General features: G+C 40.2%; 1 protein-coding gene across 1 annotated transcript in view; it reads left to right on the top strand.

Moving 5' to 3' along the window:
• The window catches only part of Csmd1 (CUB and Sushi multiple domains 1), a 1460794-nt gene that overhangs the window by 1366724 nt on the left and 73055 nt on the right, over positions 1-21015 (top strand). The window contains exons 43-49 of the mRNA XM_051182080.1: positions 1767-1944; positions 3747-3892; positions 4538-4618; positions 5543-5656; positions 11226-11414; positions 15507-15653; positions 17992-18180. Coding sequence (XP_051038037.1) covers positions 1767-1944; positions 3747-3892; positions 4538-4618; positions 5543-5656; positions 11226-11414; positions 15507-15653; positions 17992-18180 — 1044 coding nt within the window. The remainder of the gene's footprint in view (positions 1-1766; positions 1945-3746; positions 3893-4537; positions 4619-5542; positions 5657-11225; positions 11415-15506; positions 15654-17991; positions 18181-21015) is intronic.

The following is a 21015-nucleotide window of genomic DNA, read 5'->3' as shown; positions in this document are numbered from 1 at the left end:
CTTTATTTTCAAGACAAGATCTCTCTCTGACTCTAGAGCTCATCGAGATGCTAGCCTGGCTGGGTGGTCAGTGAGCTCTAGGAGTCTCTCTGTCTCTCCTGACTATAGAGGCTACCACAAAAAGCTCTTTCCATGGGTGCTGGGGAATCTGAATTTCTCAGTGTAGCTTACGACAGGGAAAAGATGTTGCTGTCATCTTATGGGGTTCTCTGGAGTCAATGCAAGATAACATATTGAATGCCTACATTGGAAACCAATACAGTTCCAGAGCCAAGCTCTTCTGATGTAACTATGACTGACAGATGTCTACCTTGGCAGCCCACAGCTTTATTGCCTTAAGTCTCCCGGCTTGTCCTTCTGAACCAGGCTGGCTGTGCACCACTCATACAGGGAGACCACTGCATGCTCTTGAGCTGCCTTCTAGAAGGAGGCCTAGCTCTCTGGCCAAACCTTTCACTGAACAAGGATATTCTGCTCATCTATACCTTCTGGTTAAGATCAAGTGTAGCATTGTATGTTAATTATTAGTAATAATGACATGAATTTTAAAATATACTGAAACATACCAGTCATGCAAAATTATATCATAATGCAACTACTGCATTCAACTAAAAGGTCTATATAGGGATTTCTAAGAAACATTCAATATAGAGTTAACATCCTCTCCATGTTGGATTATTTTTAATACTTTGTGTACAGTTTCGACATAAAAGTCACTTTGCCTGTGAAATGTTAAAGCTAAAACCAGATTCCTTGTTCTCTAAGGATTACAGACCATTCCAACTTCTCTCACTTTCTCTGCAAAACTGCCGGCTTGCCCTGCACAGAGAAACCAGCATCCTGCAACCCAACCCTCTCCCAGCATGACCTTTGTAATCCCCAGAATTCACCCCTTCAGCCAGGTTCTACTTCTGTGCAGGGCAGAACCACTGTGTAAAAACTATTTGAGCAAGACTTGGGAAGCAATCCAGTAATCATCATTCCTCTATAGTCAATTTCAGTTCCTGCCTGGCTCTCCATCATGGTGGACTTTAAACTGGACTCTAAAACCAAGTCTTTCCACTCTAAGTTGCTTTAATATTGGTCTTCATCAAGACCGTAGAAAGCCAACATGCATTTCAGGCTCTTGCATTATGTGGTCATCTCACTTTTCCAGAGGTGAAACAATTGCCATGGCAACAGTAATCATCAATTTTAAGGACAGTCAAAGTAGATCAGGCAGTGTGTCTCCATGTAACCCAACACTGTTAGATTTGGCCACCTTTTTATGCAATGTACTTAAGAAAGTTTATCTTGCTTCCTCAGGTACCAATCTGTAAAGAATTGATAATGTCTTTGTTTTGAGGCAAATAGGCTTAACTGCCACTCTTTGGGGGGCTTAAGTAGGCTTTAGCAAAGTGGCAGGAAACAAAACTACTTAGTTCCCTATTTGTGTCTGATTTCTGCATAAATCATTGCACTAGACAGCCCAATAGATTATCAGCTCAGCAGCAGGCACTGACTGGCAGGATTTCTTTAATGGAAGGGAAATGACTATCTGGAGGGATTTTGAAGACTTGGAGACTATATTAAGTGAGACTGAGATAACTTATGAGTATAATTGTCCTGGAGTTTCCAGATTTGAGAGATATAAGTTTGACAAAGAAGTAAGAGAAAATATTCCAGTTATTTCCTATACAGGGGAAAGTTTGGCTTTAAACACCAGAATCATTACCTACTTGTGAAAATAGCCCATCTTAGTTAATGATCCATGTCTGCCTTTTCAGCTCCCTGTGGGTATAATGTGACATCACAGAATGGCACCATTTATTCCCCTGGGTTTCCGGATGAGTACCCAATTCTGAAGGACTGCCTGTGGCTGGTCACTGTCCCTCCAGGGCATGGAGTGTACATCAACTTCACCCTGCTGCAGACTGAGGCTGTAAATGACTACATCGCTGTCTGGTATGTCTCCTCCCAGGAAATGGAAGTCCCTGCTGGTGGTAGGATGTTCTGGATTAGCACTTGCCTCTAAGTTGTTGGGTTACCATTTTCTAAATGAAGGTGGAATTTACTAACAAAGGCAAGCAATATAGAAGAAATCCCAAGGCATATGTCTAACTTGCTATAGAAATAACCAGATTGTTTGAATGCATAGCAACACTCATGATTAACTTATATCACATTTTGCTTTAATTAAATAATTGATATTTAAAAAAAATAAAACCTTACTCTGCAACCTATGTTAGCCTTGAACTCATGGAGGTCTTCTTGCTTCAGCCTCCTGAATGTTGGAATTGTAGGTGTATGCCACCACACCTGTCTTATTCCATAGTTTTAAGGGATATATATTTGTGTGTATTTATGTGCACATATGTGTATGTATATATCTGTGTGCGTGTATGTATACATACACACATATGTGTATATATTTAAAGAAAAGCTGTAATGTGCTTTCTCCTTAAATAATGCATAAAAGGACAGTATAGAAGTGTGTTTCCTCAGGGCATTCCCCATCCTGGATTGCCCAGGCCTGGTTTCCCTTGAGACTTGCAGAGGAATCTGGGCAAACATATGATGAACATGACTCTACTAGGAAGGACCTAGAGAAATGACAAGCTACACAGTAGAGATTTCAGATGCAATTTAAAGAGAATGCTGAAATGAGTGTTCTCCCTCATACTATGAAGGTACCCTAGGTTACCAGAAAGGTAGCATTGCTGAAATTATGGGTGACCTGTACATATATGTGTATGCTATATGATATGTGTTATGCATGGATTTATATATGTATGTCTCTGCATGTGTGGCCTATCTGTTTGCATTTGTATGCATGTTTGTGTACAATTGGGTTGTATTTCCATGCTTGTGTATGTCTGTTTATAAGTAAATATTTATTATATTCATGTGTGTGTCTGCTTAGTTTTCATGAATGTTGTATGTATCTATATATGAATATATGACTGGTGTGTGTGTGTGTGTGTGTGTGTGTGTGTGTGTGTGTGTGTATTCTGTTTGTGAATGTGTCTGTCTATTGTGTGCCTATGTTGTCTGCCTGCGGGTGATATATGTGGAGGTACACCATGTGGCTGAGTTCTTATTACAGCTCAAAGAGAGAGTGAAAGTGGCCTGTGCCAGAAGGACCAGATACTTCAGGGCCTTGACATTTTATCAAAAATGTAGGGGGAACATATATAGGATTTAAAGACAGAGTCACTGTGGATGATGCAGGGGAAGCTACCTTCTTAGGCTGCAATGATGGTCTTGGAAGCAGGTTCTGAGGAGCTGAGCTAGTGGCTGTTGAGATGACACTGAGGGCTGCTGCTCCACAGCAAGGCAGGAGAGCAGCAGTTGCACCAATCGTAGATCCATGTAGATCTTGCTGAACAGAATGCCAGTCCTTGCAATTCATGTGTGCTCATCACCCACAGTCAGAATGCAATGGAAAGGAGAAATGTGGGGCCCTGAATCTCCTGAACACCAAGCATCCTATTACTAAATTCAGTGCTAGGGGAATTGTCTTATTTCATCTTTTGGTGTTATAATTGAGCTGTAAACCTATAAGTATTCATCCTAAGGAAGTGGCAGCCATATGCATTTTCAAAAGCAGTTGTTTCACTGACAATGCAAATGTGTCTCTGAGGAGGCCAGTGCACCCTGGTCTTTCTAAATCAGCCCTGTCCTCTCCATGACCTTATTGGGGAGCTGGCTGCAGTCTTGGCTATAGTGCTGAACTTCTTCCTCTGGTGGCTCAATCTGTTTTCCAGGGATGGTCCTGACCAGAACTCACCTCAGCTCGGAGTCTTCAGTGGAAACACTGCCCTCGAGACAGCATACAGCTCAACCAACCAGGTCCTTCTCAAATTCCACAGTGATTTCTCCAATGGAGGCTTCTTTGTCCTCAATTTTCATGGTCAGTTTATTTCTACCTCAGTGGCCAGGGCATATAGTCCCAGGAAAGCCCCCCCAGCATGCCCACACAACTTATCTCCAGCTTCTCAGAGCCCACTGGATTACCCCATGAGGGTGACAGAGTGTGCTGGAAACCTTTTGTTGTTGGTTCATTTAATCAGGTCATGTTGGTAGCTACTCATTTATTCCTACACAACTATAAAGGAGAACCTGTTGTAGAGACCATCATGATGCACTTGACTTCTTGCATATCTGCCTGTCCCTGGCTCTAAGGAAATGTCATAGAAACCATCATATAATGACCAATGGGGCAATACCAGCCTCACAATATCCTTGAGAGCAGTAGGGAAAGGACATCAGTACCTTGTCTCCCATAACCCCACAACATTCCCAGGGACAAGAAAAAGGTAAGCTTCCTAACCTAGCCAGGGTGTCATGGGATAATTTCAATGATGGCTTCTAAAAGAGGGAGGATAGGTGCCTTTCTTCTTGAATGCTTTCAACCCTTGGGCTTCGGGTGTTGTTAGGCATTTAACAGTCAAAGTGAGCCCTTGGAGAGAATGATGTACACATACACATAGCCTTGTACTTGATCATTCAGCAAAGGTAACCACAGCTGTTATCATCTTTCATAATCCCCTGATAGCATTTCAGCTGAAGCGGTGCCCGCCTCCCCCAGCAGTGCCCCAGGCTGACCTGCTTACTGAAGACGAGGACTTCGAAATAGGTAACACGATTCTGCTTTCCTTCAATTCACACCATGGGATCTGGCTTCTTATGGTTCTTCAGATTCAGACTTTAGGCAAACTGGTAACCATAAGGGAAAACTGGTTCAAAACAGGTGCAACCTTGTTTTGACTAGGAACCAAGTGGCTTAAGTCTTTTGCTCTGTGGCATTGCTCTGTGGCATTCTAAGTTTTCAGAGTCTGTCTTAGAATGTATTTGAGTGTAAGTAATAAGCTTCAAATGAAAAATGGTTGTAAGATATTCTTAATGAGAATTAATGTCAATCTTTTATTTGGAAAATTTTATTTTAAAATGTTACTGTTGCTTTGTTTTTGGTCATGGTCTCATCTGGACCTCTTAGGAACCTAGACACAACATATGTTGTCAGTATAATTATTAGAACCCAGGATTTGTCTGTCTCAATAAAAAAAAATCTGTATTCTTGTGGTGACACCTTATTTCAGAATGCTGGTCAAATCACATTATCCAGTTCCTGCTCTACTCATGATGGCTAGGCTAATTGGAACCATGATGTTTCCCTGTGCAGGGTCATGGGCAAGCTCTGTTGGGTTGGCTAAAGCCATTCCCACATTACACTCTACAGCACTGCTTAGATTCTCAACAACTATGGCACTTACATTAATTTAGCAAGGCATTTGGAAAGTGTGAAAAATATTTTCATCGGTCAAGGAAGGGGACAGCTTAATATGGTCTTTTTTTTTTTAGTAATACTATGTTTTATAAACTAAGAACTGAAAACAGGGACTTTTTAGAGACATACAGAAAGTGAATGCAGACACTCTTTGCAATGCTTTGCTAATGACATAGCTCATTAAGCAGTCACAACTGATTAGCACAGTGGCAGCTGTCAAATGTCAACTGTTCTGGGAATGTCGATCCCAAGGTGTTGGGTTGGTTCTTTCAGGGGACTTTGTGAAGTACCAGTGCCACTCTGGGTACACGCTGTCTGGGAGTGACACGCTGACATGCAAACTCAGCTCACAGCTACAATTCCAAGGCTCTCCACCCACCTGTGAAGGTATGTCCCGTCTCTGGGGATGGGTTTGAATTTGACCCAGGGTCTGTGCTGAATCAGTCCCACAATGTAAACAAGCTTCCAGCAGAGGTATTGGATGACTTTTTTGACTTTTCGCCCACCCTCAACAATAAACCTAAGTCACGCTGTTTGCAACCAATGTATCATAGGAATGTTCAAACACAGAAAAACTGAAATATTAAATATTAAATAAATATTAAAGAACAGCTGCTATCCATTCCTGATGATATAGCCCTTCTCCACAGCTCTGCAACCTGCCTCATGTTTTGAGTTCATCTCAAGCAAACTGAGCATCCTGTGATTTCCCTGTCAATACTTCATCTGGATTTAGGGACCTGGTGTTTAACCCTTTGGGTATAATAAATGTATAACAAGAAACATATCCACTTTCAGTTTTGTTTATGCCTCTAGCATAAACTGACCATGATCTGGGACTAAGATCATTTACACTGAAAGACCAGACTTTTCTAGGCTTCACCTGTTGGTTCCTTTAAGAAATGTAATTTCATAGAAATGACTTTCAAGTACAGTGGGAAGAAAACAGCCATAGATAGTCCAAGTAGGTCAGACACAGCATTTCAGCTCCCTGCCAGTGTTTTCAACTTATTTTGAACAATCACAATTCTGATAGGGAGTCCTAAGAGCAGGACTCACCCTTTCCAGGAATGTGGCCATGCCATACATCAGAAAAAGAGAGCAGGAAGGGCAGAGTGATAGGCAGGTCTCTCTCCTTTGCCCAGCACACACAAGGGATCCAGCTACTTCTGTGTTTGTAGAAGAGGCTAAAAGTACTTTGTGAGTATCAGGTGAGTTTTCTCATGGGTGTACCTCACAAGTGGTTTCTCTGTACTGTGGAAGTAGCAACTTTCATATGCATGGGTTGTGTCTGGCTATCTAAGTGACTTGATGAGGAAGCACCCATGTTGCCTGGAGAGCAGGACTTAGAAAACTGGGCTGCACTTGGAAATGGATGACCACTGAGTCTTCAAAGTGCCTTACAAAGCTCAAAACCATTAACTTCAAAATCACTAAGCATAGGGAGCTCGGTGTGTTGGAAAGCTACTGCACTGGAGAGCAAGCACCCTAGTCTGTTCCAGGCAGAGTGACCTTCCAGGAAGGGTGGATGAAGCTATGATGCATCATCATCCTTTAAGTGCTCAGGTGACAAACTGGGGTAGAATTAGGAGCCCTGAGTCATTTTATTGGTTAAACTGAGTGTCTCTGCTGTATTGGCACAGTGTTAATGGTCTTGGGATTCTCTTCTCAAGATTAGAGAACATATACTATTGAAATGTTTGCCATTTTATACTCACAGACAAACCTTCACATTTTAAAGTCATGTTTTAATCTCGCCATCTCTCAGTATGGAGGGCTTAAAACAAGCCTAGAAAAGGCACATGTATTTGTTTCCTGTTCTATGCACAGAATGTGGACCACTCCTTCCTTACATTGCCCTTTCCAGATTAATGCAGTTTCTATTAAAATGAAGTTTAAATCATGTTTTTAATCATGTAAATGCAGTGTTCTTCCCACATGGCCACACTCTAACCCCTGTAGGCTACAGGGTCTCCCATTTTCTTTGAGTCTTACTGGTTTTCACAGTTCTCTCATCCTATAGGTGTTTTGTTGTTGTTTTTAGTTTTCTTAATACTTATTTTGAGAATTTCATACATGACTACCGTATTTACCCCATTTCCAGTCCTCCAGTTCCAACTCTTTGTGTCCATCCCCCAGTTCTTCTCAAACTCATGACTTTGTCTACCATGTTAGTTTTTATTACTTAAATTTATTCATTTATTTAAATATAGGTTTTGAGACAGTATCTTATATATAGTTCTGGGTCCTGAAAGTCACTAGACCAGGCTGGTCTTGAGTGCACTAATAGCTTCCTGATGCAGCCTATAGAGTGCTGGGATTAAAAATGTGCACTCCCGTGGGAAGTGGTGGCGCACAACTTTAATCCCAGCACCCTGGAGGCAGAGGCAGGAGGATCTCTGTGAGTTAGAGACCAGCCTGGTATACAAGAGCTAGTTCCATGACAGCCTCCAAAGCCACAGAAAAACCCTGTCTGCTTTTTTTTTGGGGTGGGGGGGGGGGAAGCGCTTCCACGCCTGGAAGAAGTTAATCTTTTTTTTAATTTGTCGTTTTTGTTTTGTTTTATTTTCCTGAGGGTCTCTCTGTGTCACCCTGGCTATTTTTCTGATTATATCAGACTGGTAGAACTCACAGAGATCTGCCTTCCTCTGCCTCCAGAGTATTGGCAGTAAGGGTGTGGACCAAACACCACACCCAGCTAAGGAGTTAATGATTAGAAATCCTAGTTCAAGTTCCTCATTCTAAGTTAGTTCCGCTGATACCCTGCAAGATGTGTTAAATCATACATTCCATATTTGTAAGCCTCACAGTTGGTTTCCTTATAAATAAAAAAATATAAATAGATAAATAAATACATATAACTGAACGTGCCCTGTTCCTGCTGAGAGGAGCTGTCCTCAGTTTCAGGCAAACTCCTTTAAGAGTCCTTCCCCATAGCAGAAGTCTTCTCAAATGTCTTCTGAGGTATAAGGGGATTTAAAGGCATCATTGCTCTGGAATACCAAGATGCTCAGCTTCAGGGGAGAGTTAGAACCTTCATGCTAGCTGAGCTGCTCCTGGCAACAGTTTATAGTAGCTTCCAGGAAGAAGTAAACTCCCAGGAAACAGCAGGGCAGGCAGGAAGAAACAGAGATATTTGGGCTCCTCAGGAATTATATTCAAATATATTTTTAAAATAGTATGTGGGCCTGAAAATAATAGCTTTAAGTATGACACAAACTTGGTAAAATGGCTTTGCTTATATTTTCAGTTCATCTTCTCTACTGAGCAAAAGAGAAAATTTTATGAATAGAAGGCATAAGAATGACTCCACTCGGGGCTGCTTCTGATTTGGATAGTTGCTCAGCCCTGGAGGTGACGATGCCTTTCCAGGTGGCTTTCAACAACTCATTTCAAAGTTTCTTAGTTCCAGATGGCCTGAAGTTCAGTGTCATTAAAACTCCTTGCAGTGGTAAGATGTATAAGGTAGAGGCCTGGCTGCATACTTCCCCAGTGAAACACAGAGAGCAGGCTCTACTTGCTAGCACCTGTCTGTTGAGAAAAGGAGGGTATATACAAGGACATTTCCAGTTTCTCTGCCCATATGGCACCTTCTATTTAAGAGAGACATTTACATCTGCGACATCTCCCTTAACCCTGAGGGGTAGCTGCTTCCATGTTGCAATGAGAGCCAATACTTTTTCTGTCTCTGCTATAAATGGAGGGTTGTACACACACACACACACACACACACACACACACACACACACACACACACACACACAGTGTGTCCAACCTGCAATGGGCAAAGTAAATTTTCCAATGTGATCTTGCCGCTGAATGAATGTGTGTGCATCTCAGTGAGCACCAAGGCAAAATGTACAACAGAAGATAAAATAGTAGAGCAAATTATTGCCTACATGAGTGAGGGGGCAGTGGGAATATTCCCTAAGCAAAAGTCTCTCCAAAGGCCAGAATCATAGGTGGGAGTTACTGCAGGAACTTACTTGTATTCCTATAGGAAAGTGTATGAGGTATGGGAATGTTCATGTGCATACTTAGCACAGGCATACATTAGGGGACAAGTCCAGTTTGATGTTATAGTCCAAGAAGAAAGATGGAAGGTGGATAACTGGGCTTGCTTAGCTCAAAGTCATAGAGTATGTGTTCAGAGGCTTAGCAAGAAGGCACAGCTCTGCTGGGCATTCTGGGTATCATGTTATAATGAACAAAGTTTACTCTAAGTTGCCCAGAAGAATAAACCAGAGGGCTCACTGGTCTGAGCTTGTTCTTTGCATTTTCTCCAGCCATAGCTTAAAACAAGAAGATAGAACTCAGATGATATGTCAGTGCAAGAGTTTCTACTTTTTATGTATTTTTTTTTCTGATGTTGTGGGTAAAATAAAAAGACCAAAAGCAACTGATGAAAGAGAATTTATTTTGACTTACGGTTCCAGGGGAATAAGAGTCCATCATAGCAGGGAAGCATGGCAGCAGGAACAGGAAACTGAGAGATTACATCTTTGTGGCAAACCCAAACCCAAAACCAAAAAAAAAAAAAAAAACAAAAACAAAAAAAAACAAAAAACAAAAAACAAACAAACAAACAAAAAAAAAAAAAAAAAGGAAGTAGGGCTTGGCTGTAGATTCTCCAAGCTGACCCCCAGTTGGACATACTTCCTCCAGCACATTGAACCTCCTAAGCCTCCACAAGCAGCATCACCACTGTGGACCAAATATTCCACCGTGGTTCCCTGAACCCATGGGAACATTTTTCATTGAAACCCCTGTACTGGGAAGGTGCCACTCCCATTTGATGGCTCATTATGTCACCACCATCACTACAGAAAACAGAACTTTTGACCGAGTCTGTCCATGACTTCCACTTGGAATTATTCTCAGTGATATTACTGTAATTAGCTTATACTGTGAACATTTTAGGACTTTGATCTATAATATATTTTAAAGGTTTGTGTTGTTAATTGCTTATCCTTTTTTTTCTAAAAATTTACTAAGCTTTAAGGTACATTTCAGTTAGACTCTCCAACTAAATGGCAACTTTTAAATATAATATTGAAGAGTGAAATACCTTATAAGCTCTCTCCATCTGTTCTGGGAAGTATATGTATAAATAATTTCATTTTGAAATGTATATATAAATAACACACAGTCAACTCATTAAAACGGGAAAACCCAACAAATGAGATCTCCATCTTTAACAAATGCTCATTGTCTTTGGGAAGATCTGGTTAATGATCTGCTGTGAGTCATGCTGGTGCATTGATTCTATGTGCTATGGCTGACCAGGGTCCCTTTGTAGCTCTATGGGAAAGCATTTCTGTAATATAGCTTAATTCAGCAATGAGAGATAGCATTAAGGAACTCTTTTGGTGTTTGTATTTAAAAAAAAAAATGATCCCAGAAGTAGCTGAATCAAAATAGAAGGATGAGGAGAAAAGGAGTCACCAAACTTGCAGTACCTTAGTGTTTCAGTAAGAGAAATTTTACTTTTGAGATCATAGGTTCTGCTGAAAATTGTAGCAAACCATCTGGGGTGGGTTTTGACAGTGTTTCTCTAATCCATTTCTTACCTAAATGGTCACAATAAATATTTAGAGTTTATTTCTCCAAGTATAACAAGGGTCAAAATACAAGTGGGTTTTTTCTTCAAAGGAGCCACATTTTGTTATATTGTATTGAAGATGTGATATCCGCCTTTACTTTTGCATTGAGGTGACTTGGGTTCCTGTGCTCTGGAGATGCAGTAGTGAGTGATGGATAGACCCAGTGGAAAGCACACACTGCACATCCTGACTTTACCTCTCTCCTAGGTGTCTTCATCCTGTATTAAATGTAGTCAGAGTTCAACAAATTGTCTTCTCCTCTCATGGGCTCATGTGTAGAAAGACAGAATCCATCGCATCAATAATGGATTCATTGTGTTAATGAAGACCCCCTAACTCTCTTTTCTCTTTAGCACAATGCCCAGCAAATGAAGTACGAACGGAATCTTCTGGGGTGATCCTCAGTCCGGGGTATCCAGGCAATTATTTTAACTCCCAGACATGTGCTTGGAGTATTAAAGTGGAGCCAAACTTTAACATAACTCTCTTTGTGGACACATTTCAAAGTGAAAAGCAGTTTGATTCCCTGGAAGTATTTGATGGTAAGCCTCTTCAATGTGTGTGTCTCAGTGCCCTGAGCATCATTAATGAAAACAACATCTTAAGGTCTCAGTGTGCAGATGGGTTAGATTTGTCTAATTACATCTTCTCGAAACAACCATAGCACAAATGAATCATGGCAGGACTTGAGCTTTCTCAGACAGCAGGTGACCTTCAAACAATACTATTGTGTTGTTTATGTTACAATTTTACTGTAGGTGAGTGAGTGAGTGTGTGTGTGTGTACACATGGTGTGTGCATGCATGTATCATGGGTTTGCTAGGTACTGCAGGGCAATTAAGAGTTCTAAAAGACTTTTATCACTATAAATGTCTTCTTTTCTAGAATTGCATGAAATGAGTGGCTCACATAGACACAGAGGTGACAAGCATTGTCAATGTCTTTACAGTGTTATTTTATATAGTGAAATGGGGTGAATTCGATGCCAGGCAAGGCTGCTTTCAACACCAGTGTTATGAGTTTATATAGCTCTCATGAGCACCTTAATTCAGCAGTGTAGGTAGCTGGATCTTCAGCTGAAATGGAACCAAGACCACTGATTCAGCAGTTTCATCATTTCCAAACAGAGTACAGCTGAGCCCAACTGTGTGTGTTCAAGATCACAGGGCTTTCTTGTGTTCCCATGGATTTGTCATTGGATTCAGCTTAGCCATACTCTATTCAGTGATAAAAATCAATTGGTTTTGGGTGTCTCTGTGACTCTCACTCTATGGAGCATGAGAAGTACATCACTTATGTGATTGACCCAGTGGAATCATGTTCTGCAGATTGCTGCACTAGAAATGTAACCATCAGTGTTATTTCTAGAAACAGCAACTAAACAGAACACACACCAAGGAAAACTTCAATGCAGGCTGTTGTCTCTGTGTGTGTGTGCACAAGTACAGGTGTATAATGTTAGTATAAATGGAGGGGGACCTTGGTGGGTTCCATGGCAGGCAAGGGTGACTGAGGCGGAGGGACAAACATGCCAGGCAGACACAGATTAGTGAGAAGTTTTATTGGAAAGGGAAAGGAGAAGGAAAGAGAAAAGAGACAAAGAGACAGAGAGATAGAGAGAGGACAGTAGAGAAGAGGGAGAGAGGAAAAGACCTGTCTGTCCCAAGGGAACAGCAGGAAAGAGAAAGCAGAAGGAGAGCATAAATGGGTGGGGTATTTCTTTTAAAGGGGTCTTTTACACTTGCTGCAGACTATGGAACCGTGGAACCCTGGGCTGACCAGAGTACTGCCACCATAATGTCTGAGTCCTTTCATATATGCTATGTGAATCCTATGTAAGAACTTAGTGGGGCTGTTGCATGCGTGTACATCTCCTCTATTTCACTTAGATTGAGTAATTCATGCTTCTGAACCTTTAGGAGCAAAATCCTCATCAACAGTTTTACACAAATTGCTTGCAGTCTGGTGTTGTCTCAATATGGCCAGACCATGACCAAGATCAAGAGCTAGAGCATGACCAGAAAGGTGGCAACAGTAGTCTCTGTCAAGTTAGCAGAGGCTCATGACTTGTATTGCTCTGATTGCAGACATTTTTCTATAAAGGGAAAGGTCAGAGTTCTATATGGAGAACTGTAAGCGATGGCATTTTCTCTGTGCTCACACTGGGCCCATCTTACTTCCGTGACACTGGTGCTATTTTACACTTCCTGAGCTGAGCAGGAGTAGGCTGAACATACTGGTTCTGAGCACCATTTGCTCAGGATATATTATTCTCTGTGGTTCAAGTGTGGCTTTCCCACAATTTCCTAATTGTCATAGAACTCAGAGAAGAATGGTGTCTGGATTCTGATCATGGTTGGCTGCTGAGGCCCCCATCGTTGGCTGTCCTGGGAAATGGACCTGAACCTCTCCTTTCTGACTATTTTTGAAGCATGCCAGGTAGAGGCATGCTTTCCAAGACAGGCCTAAACACTATGGAAGGGGTTTGATGTGAGATTAGCAACTCTTGAAAATGTACTCCTGCATTCTGTCAGTAAAAATGACATTTAAAGTGTGGTGAGCTCAGGGTAATTAATTTCCCAGTGGCATCTTGTTTCAGGTGTACATGGTCTTGTTTACCATCCATGAGCAGATCTGACACAGCTCATACCTCTGCCATCTTACATATAAAGTGGGGTCACCCTTCTGTAGGAGGTAGGCAGGACACTTTGAGGACAGTCTTGGGAGACTATCTTTCATAACAAGAAGAATCATTTTTGGGAACCTTCCACACTAACTTCCACACCTGTTTATACTTGTTTTGTTTTCTGCCTGTGTTCTTGCAATTGCTGTAACCAAGTCCCTGTGACAGTGAACATTTTCTCAGATCTGGAAAATGAGAGTCAAGGACCCAAGTGTGGTGAGGCTGGTGTCTCTGTGCCTCTCCTTGGCTGCAGATATGTCTTCTTCCTGTGACCATTATGTGGTTGCTATCTGTGCATCTGTGTCATAGTCACTGATTCTTATAATCTACCATTCAGGCTGCAGTCAAGCCCACCCCTGAAAATGCACTTCAACTTAGCTCTCTCTGTATATAGGGAGTATATATCCAGGGGCAGTCACTTTCTGAGATACTGAAAACAGAAGGTTAATGCATGTTTTACAGAGTCCAATAGAGCCTTGTACAGTTTTATTTGGGGAAAGTCACTGGAAATGGTTTGGTAGTAAGAGGAAGTGAAGCTATGATTTGTCAGTATTTTTCCACAAATGGAAATTCAATGTGTGATTCAAAGGTGGGTGTCACTTGCCCTGATAATGTTTAGATTATAAATAGCCACAGGAGGTTCATTTTCCCTTTCTCTTACACATTTTCTATGAGTGAACTTGTGAAAGGAAGAAAATCCAGTAACTTTTTTTTTAAGACAATGCAGTGTTGTTGTATCCACTATGGAAAGGAAGCTAAACATAACTCCTGTTTCTACACAGTGATTTTTTTTCTCCTAAGTGATATGAAGATGCAGTCATAAAAAATTACACTGGACTTTTAATAACTTTTTAATAACATTTTAAACCTTTTAATATACAGAATAAAAAATATATATCAGTGATAATGTTTAACTTATTTCAACATTAACTGTGCCTTGCTTCTGTAAATAAGCAAGGCACCGAGAGTCATTTAGTGTGTCCACTGATGCACAAGTTCCCTTCTAGTTCTACTGTGGAGTCTTGTATCCCAAAGGAAGAGTTAAGTAGGTCATTGTTGTGACTGTTTCTATAATTAATTCCACATCTCTCTACTCATCTCTCCACCCATCTATCCATCCATCAACCCATCTATCCATCTACCTACCCACTTATCATTTTATCGACTCACCTACCAACCCATCTATCCATCCATCCATCCACCCACCCATCCATCAATCCATTTACCCACCCATGCACCCACCCTGCCATCTGTCCTCTCTGTGCACATACATTTCTTATATTGAACACATTTGAGTTTTTTGAGTCACTATGCTATTAATCTACAAATGGGTACTTCTAGATACCTACATGCTACATTTGGATTTATCTACATGAATATATATACATATATATATATATACATATATATATAATTAATTTTGGGTACTATATAAATTTAATGTATCCTCATGATCTTTCCAGCAATTAGAAATAGAAAAACTTTTCTCCAGGGTTTATCAAAGGCAATAATATTGGAATATGCATGTTTGCTTCATAAATAATTTTTCTATCTGTGTGATAGAGTTGATGGGATTGAAGGTTCAGTTTTACTATATGTCAGCAAGTTGTTCCCCAAAGTGATTGGCTTAACTTCTACTTCACTGACATTGCAAGAGGGCTTCTAGTTTTCCATATCTGAGATGCTTTTATAAATTTTAATGATAAAATTATGTTCACATTTTCAAATTCCACTGTTTCACTGACATAGTTGACTCATTTCCAGAGTATGTCATTGGTCACTTATGTACATGACTCCCTGTATTTGCTGTTATTTTCATTTGAATTGTATTGTTCACCTTGGGGGAAAATAGCTGTATATTGTATATGGACATTGGTTTAATCAACAGCTATGAATGATCTGATTTTATAGGCACTCACATTTAAAGGTTTTGTTTTTCTGTTTTACTTAGGTTCTTCTGGGCAAAGTCCTCTGTTAGTGGTCCTAAGTGGGAACCACACTGAACAGTCTAATTTTACAAGCAGAAGTAACCATCTATACCTCCGCTGGTCTACCGATCATGCAACCAACAAGAAAGGATTCAAGATTCGCTATGCAGGTGAATAGTATGGCCTTTCAGTATCACCTGCCTTCATTAACAATAGGTTCAGGTTATGATGTAGATCTGGCTCCTGACAATTAATGACCAACAACAAGAAGAATATAGTGGGGAAGTATTCTGAGTGAGATTCCTAAACTAGTAACCAAACTTGATTAATATCTCAAAATATCTTGATGAGTGGGTAAATATTAAAATTTTGTGCCATAGACAACAAATGCATTTCCTTCAAATCCCAGTAATACAACCAAAATTAGCATTAACATTGGGAACAAATGAAAGATAATTATATTGTCATAAATGGCACAAACAGTAACTGGCTGTTGTCCCTAGCATGTCACTTTATCTATATTGCACTCTATATATATACCTCCACAGACTGCATACACCTTATATACAAGTCTATAATTTTTATGAACATTTACATTATAAGCCTACATTTGGCATACAAATATGTGTACTTCATATCAAAATCTGAGTTATTTTAGCCTTCCTCCATATTCTTTAATCATTGTCTATAAATTGTTCTTAATATTAAATTGAGGAAATCTTCAAGTACATTGATAAAATGTTAGACCCTATGCACAGTCTTCAGTGTGATCTGACACACACAAGTGTTTCTGTTACTGAAATCAAAGTGGGGGTTAATTCCTGGGAACAGTTTAGTTATAAAGTACAACCTCTAAGCCCCTTTTAGTCAGTGGTAAATGGGCTAGTTTTAGAGACATGTCTTCCTTTTAAAAATAGAATCTAGAATGTTAGTTGCAGGGTCTTCTGAAGGCTATGGTGTGAGGTCAATAGTCAGGGGATTCAGATATTCTTCCCTTGAAAATGTGATTTTTTTAAAAAAATTTCAGGCCAGTTTCCCAGACAGCATCTGAGTAGGAATTGGATTAGCATCCTTGTTCTGAAGGATTCAATGTGTAGAGTGATGAATGCAAAAGTTGCAGTGAAGAGGATATATTCCATGTCATATGCAATGAGTTAATTGGCTGACACCTTGATGAACCTCTATCTTGCAAGGCACATTTCCATGGGCAACTGTCTTGTCCAACCATATCAGGAAGGAAGCCATGAAATATGTTTTTCTCATGGAGATGTACCTACCTGTATGTGTTATGTATTAATATGTACATACATAATGCATATACACACATATGATCTATGTAGTATACATTAACACACATTTACCCCTAAATTTCAGAGAGATTCTGATGTCTCTTGGAAGTTTATCAAGAGGTGAGCTAGTGTACTCCAGCCTATAATGCATGGTCCATGGGACCACATCCTACTAGTGTGCACATTGCATTGCCTGATATATGTGCTGAGGATCTTCCCAATCTGGGACCTGGGCTCTGCACTAATGGAGGGAGAGTGAGTGGTTCAGAAAAGGAATGGAAGGTTTCTAGCAATAAATTTTCACTGTAGTGTTACTTGTACTCATTGACGGGCATTCATGGGGTTCTACGCTATAGTAAAACAGGTTTGTAAAGACAAAATAATTGTATTTCACCAATCATGTAAATAGGATATAGGACCTTTTGGCCATCCAAATGTTGTCTACTGTATACAGAAGAGTGTGGCTTTAAAACTGTACTTGTTGAGGCTGGAGAAATTACTCAGTGGTTAAGAATGCTTGGGGCTCTTGCAGAGGACCCTGGTTTGGTTCCTATTGCTCCCAAGGCTCACTGTAATTCCAGTCCATGGCTTCTGCTCACTGAGGGTTCTTGTCTGTGTGATGTACATACATGCACTCAGCCAATCCCCCAAGATTATATATACAGAATTATATATAGAGAGATATAGAGAGTGATAAGGGACACTTACTGCTCTTGTAGGGGACCCAAGTTTGCTTCCCTGTATTTACATGGTGGTTAATAACCATTTGCAACTCTAGTTCCAGGGGATCTGACCCCCTCTTTCAGGCTCCAAGTGTACCAAACATATGTTACATACACATATGTGCAGGCAAAACACTTATGCACTTAAAAATAAAAGTGAAATAAATTTTTGAAAACTGATAGCCATCTGTATTTAAAAATGCCTCTCAACAAAGGGGATACTTTCATTGCTAACACAGATTTTTGTAATTTAAAGCTCTATGATTTTTGATATTTGAGCAAAGATTTTTATTCAAAATTCACGTATTATAAAAGAAATTTCATGTCTATATCATATTAGGTCCCAGAGGTTCACAAGAAAACCCTGTGGGGCTTTCAGATTATTTTAAAAGATAGTGCTTTCTGCTCATTTCCCAGCTTTTAGAGGTATTTTGTTTGTGGCATGCCTTTGTCCCATGTTGGTTTATAAACTGCTTGTGTCTGTTTCCCTATCCCAGCTCCTTACTGCAGCTTCACGTCTACATTGAAGAATGGTGGCATTTTAAATAAAACCACAGGGGCACTGGGGAGCAAGGTACATTACTTCTGCAAGCCTGGATATCGAATGATTGGCCACAGCAATGCAACGTGCAGGCGGAACCCAGTGGGCGTGTACCAGTGGGACTCCATCCCACCACTTTGCCAGGGTAAGAGACTGCTTCCCACCCAACCCAGGTTGCCATTCATTGAGCTGATTTTAATAGTTCTCAAGAAATGAATGACATTTCACATGAGAGCTGATGAGAAACAGAATTTCAGTGTCATTGTTGTTGCTTTGCTCATGAATGTGACAAATATTGGACAAAACACATCTTCAAAGAGGAAGGTTTATTTCAGTGTATGTTTTGATGATATGGTCCATGCTGGCAGGGTGGTTTGCTAGTTCTAAGCAGTGATGGTGAGAGGGCAAGGCTGCCATCTCACGTCCCTGTACAAAGGTTCAGAGAGAATACTGGTGCTTACCTACCTTTGACCTTTCTCTGTTTTTGACCACTCTGGGCTTTCAAATCATGAGAGGGGACCACTCAAATCCCGGATGGGTCTTCCTTCCTCCCTAAGTGATTCCTCCTTACAAATGCTCTTGCCAACTTGCTCATTGTGTGCATCTCCTTGGAATTGTGAATCCAGTTAGATTGGCAGCTGAGATTTGCCATCACAGCGGGTTTATGATGGTACAGTTAAGCTTCCCATTGATAAAGCAAACATTGCTAACATTTGCAGAAGATTCCTGTGAATCTGCACTGCCTAAATCCAGAAAATGAACAGGAGTCCCTAGGCTGTGGCTACAGTTATTCTAATTATAATGTGCTCTTTATCTTGAATAATAAAAAAAGAGCCATTATCCCATTAACATTCAAAATAACTTTTCCTGACCATTGCATTATTTCAAAATATTTCAAAATATACCCTACCCAAAATTATTGCTTCCCCAGCTTACTTTAAACATTCTTCCTTTGAGCCACAGTGTTTTTTTATTTATTTTATTTTGCTATTTTTAATCCAGGGCTTATGAATATTGATTTCAATATTCCATGTTTTTAAAGTTTTACCTTTTAGATGCATAGAAACTAAGTTGTCATTGTGTAAAGCATTTTAATTTAGATTCTATGGTTTGAGGTGACCAATTTTCCCTAGTTTTGTCTTATGAGGGTTATGTTCAGCCCCTGAATGTCAGTAAGAAGATATGAACAGATCTTAGAGCAGCTTCCTCATTTCCCTTTAACACGAGTTGTTGGAATTTTTACAACTGCTGTGTGAAGGAGTAACCGGCACATGTCAAGCTTGTATGTCTTTAATCACCATCACTGCTAGCAGAACCCTTACCGTGGTTTCCACTTTCACCTCTAGAAATTCTTCTTTAATGTAACATAAACATGAAGGAGCTGCCAGGAGCCTGTCCTACTAGGAGTGCTAAAGGGTTACTTTCTAAGGCAGCTACTTTAACAAGGAAAAACGACACTTTTTACTGGCTTTATGCCTGTTAGTGCATGAAGTGGCACTGAGGTCACGGAGATAGACAATTTTAACAGTGGAACACATGTGTGGCTTCCTAAGTCATGTGTTTGAAATCACACAATTCCCTTAAGATGATGTATCTAGTGCCGGAATCTTTTGCTGTTTTCATTGGCTTTGCTTTGGTCCTGGTCTTAGTGAATCCATTATGTTAGTAGGACTGTGACTCAGATGAGAAATCATGAAGATATGATATGGGAAGTCTAGGTTCCTTGATGTCAAGGGAATGCCTAGTGACCTTACATATTTCTGGCTCTATAAAATGGGAGTTTTGATTGATAACTTCAGAATTATTGAAAGGCTTAAGCACGGTGGTATGCTATACCTTCCAATATGATGTAATGTAAACTAATGTCATTGGGGCTGGAAGGGCATCCACAGGGAACTTCCTCTAGGCTCACTGGGGATTCTGGGGTACCACATGGCAGGGCTGGGACCCAGGCCTCCTTGTTGAGGGTGGCTTGTCTTTAGCAACTAGCTCACATTGTTTCCATTCTGATGGTCTGGGATGGACAGAAGCACCAGGCCAGGTGTACTCTATGGGTTTCTGAGGAGTGAGGGTTGTTTTTCTCTCTTAGCTTGACCTTTTAAATGATTTCTCTCAGTAAAGCTGGCTTTTTTTTTTTTTTTTTAATCCTCCCTGATAAAGCCCAGCATATCTCCTGTCTTGTAACCTTCATTTCCTGCCTCAGAGCAAGAAACTTTGCCAAGCAGCTGTTTCATTATCAATATACTGATCTTCATCTTGAGGGGCAACCTGCATGGGAGCTGAGATTTCCTGCACTATCTCAGAGATGAAGTTAAATGGGAGCATCACAGAGCATGCTTTCAAGCTGCCCCTGTGAAACAGTGCAGTTCCCACACAGCTGTTTATTTGAAAGCTAATGCTCAGAGCCTTGTAGGAGCTAGAGCTTTGGTATTGGGGTTGCCTTCATGAGTTGTCTACTTGCACTTGGTTTATATTTCCATGGGCAAATAAAGTAGGAAAGTGACTGCACAATTAAGCTTTTGTTCTTATAATCAAGTTTTTCAGACATAGACCACTATTGTCTGTGGTCAGATTTTAGTTTATTTTAGTCTATTCAAAGGCAGAGAAATCTGAAGACCAGATAGTCTTTGGTTGGAGTGATTCCTCTAGTCAGTAGAATGACAAAGTTTGACCTTGAGAGTTCACTAATGTCCTTGAGCAGTTAATGACTTCATAGCTTTAACAAGTCATTGTATAATATTCAGCTCTAATTTACTTACAAATTATTAATGTGCACTGAAATTAACCATATATATGGTTATATATGATATATATATATATCATATATATATATATATATATATATATATATATATATACCAGTCAATGAACTTCTATAGAGTTATAATTAGCTCATCGTACCTTAAAGGCTTCAGATGAAGCCAAAGATATGGGAGGGGGAGCTGTGCTCACTAAGGTTCTACTTATGCTGCTCTTTTAT

This window comes from Phodopus roborovskii, unplaced genomic scaffold, assembly GCF_943737965.1.
Source record: "Phodopus roborovskii unplaced genomic scaffold, PHOROB, whole genome shotgun sequence".
Taxonomy (NCBI): Eukaryota; Metazoa; Chordata; class Mammalia; order Rodentia; family Cricetidae; genus Phodopus; species Phodopus roborovskii.
This window is presented reverse-complemented; position numbering and strand designations above follow the sequence as displayed.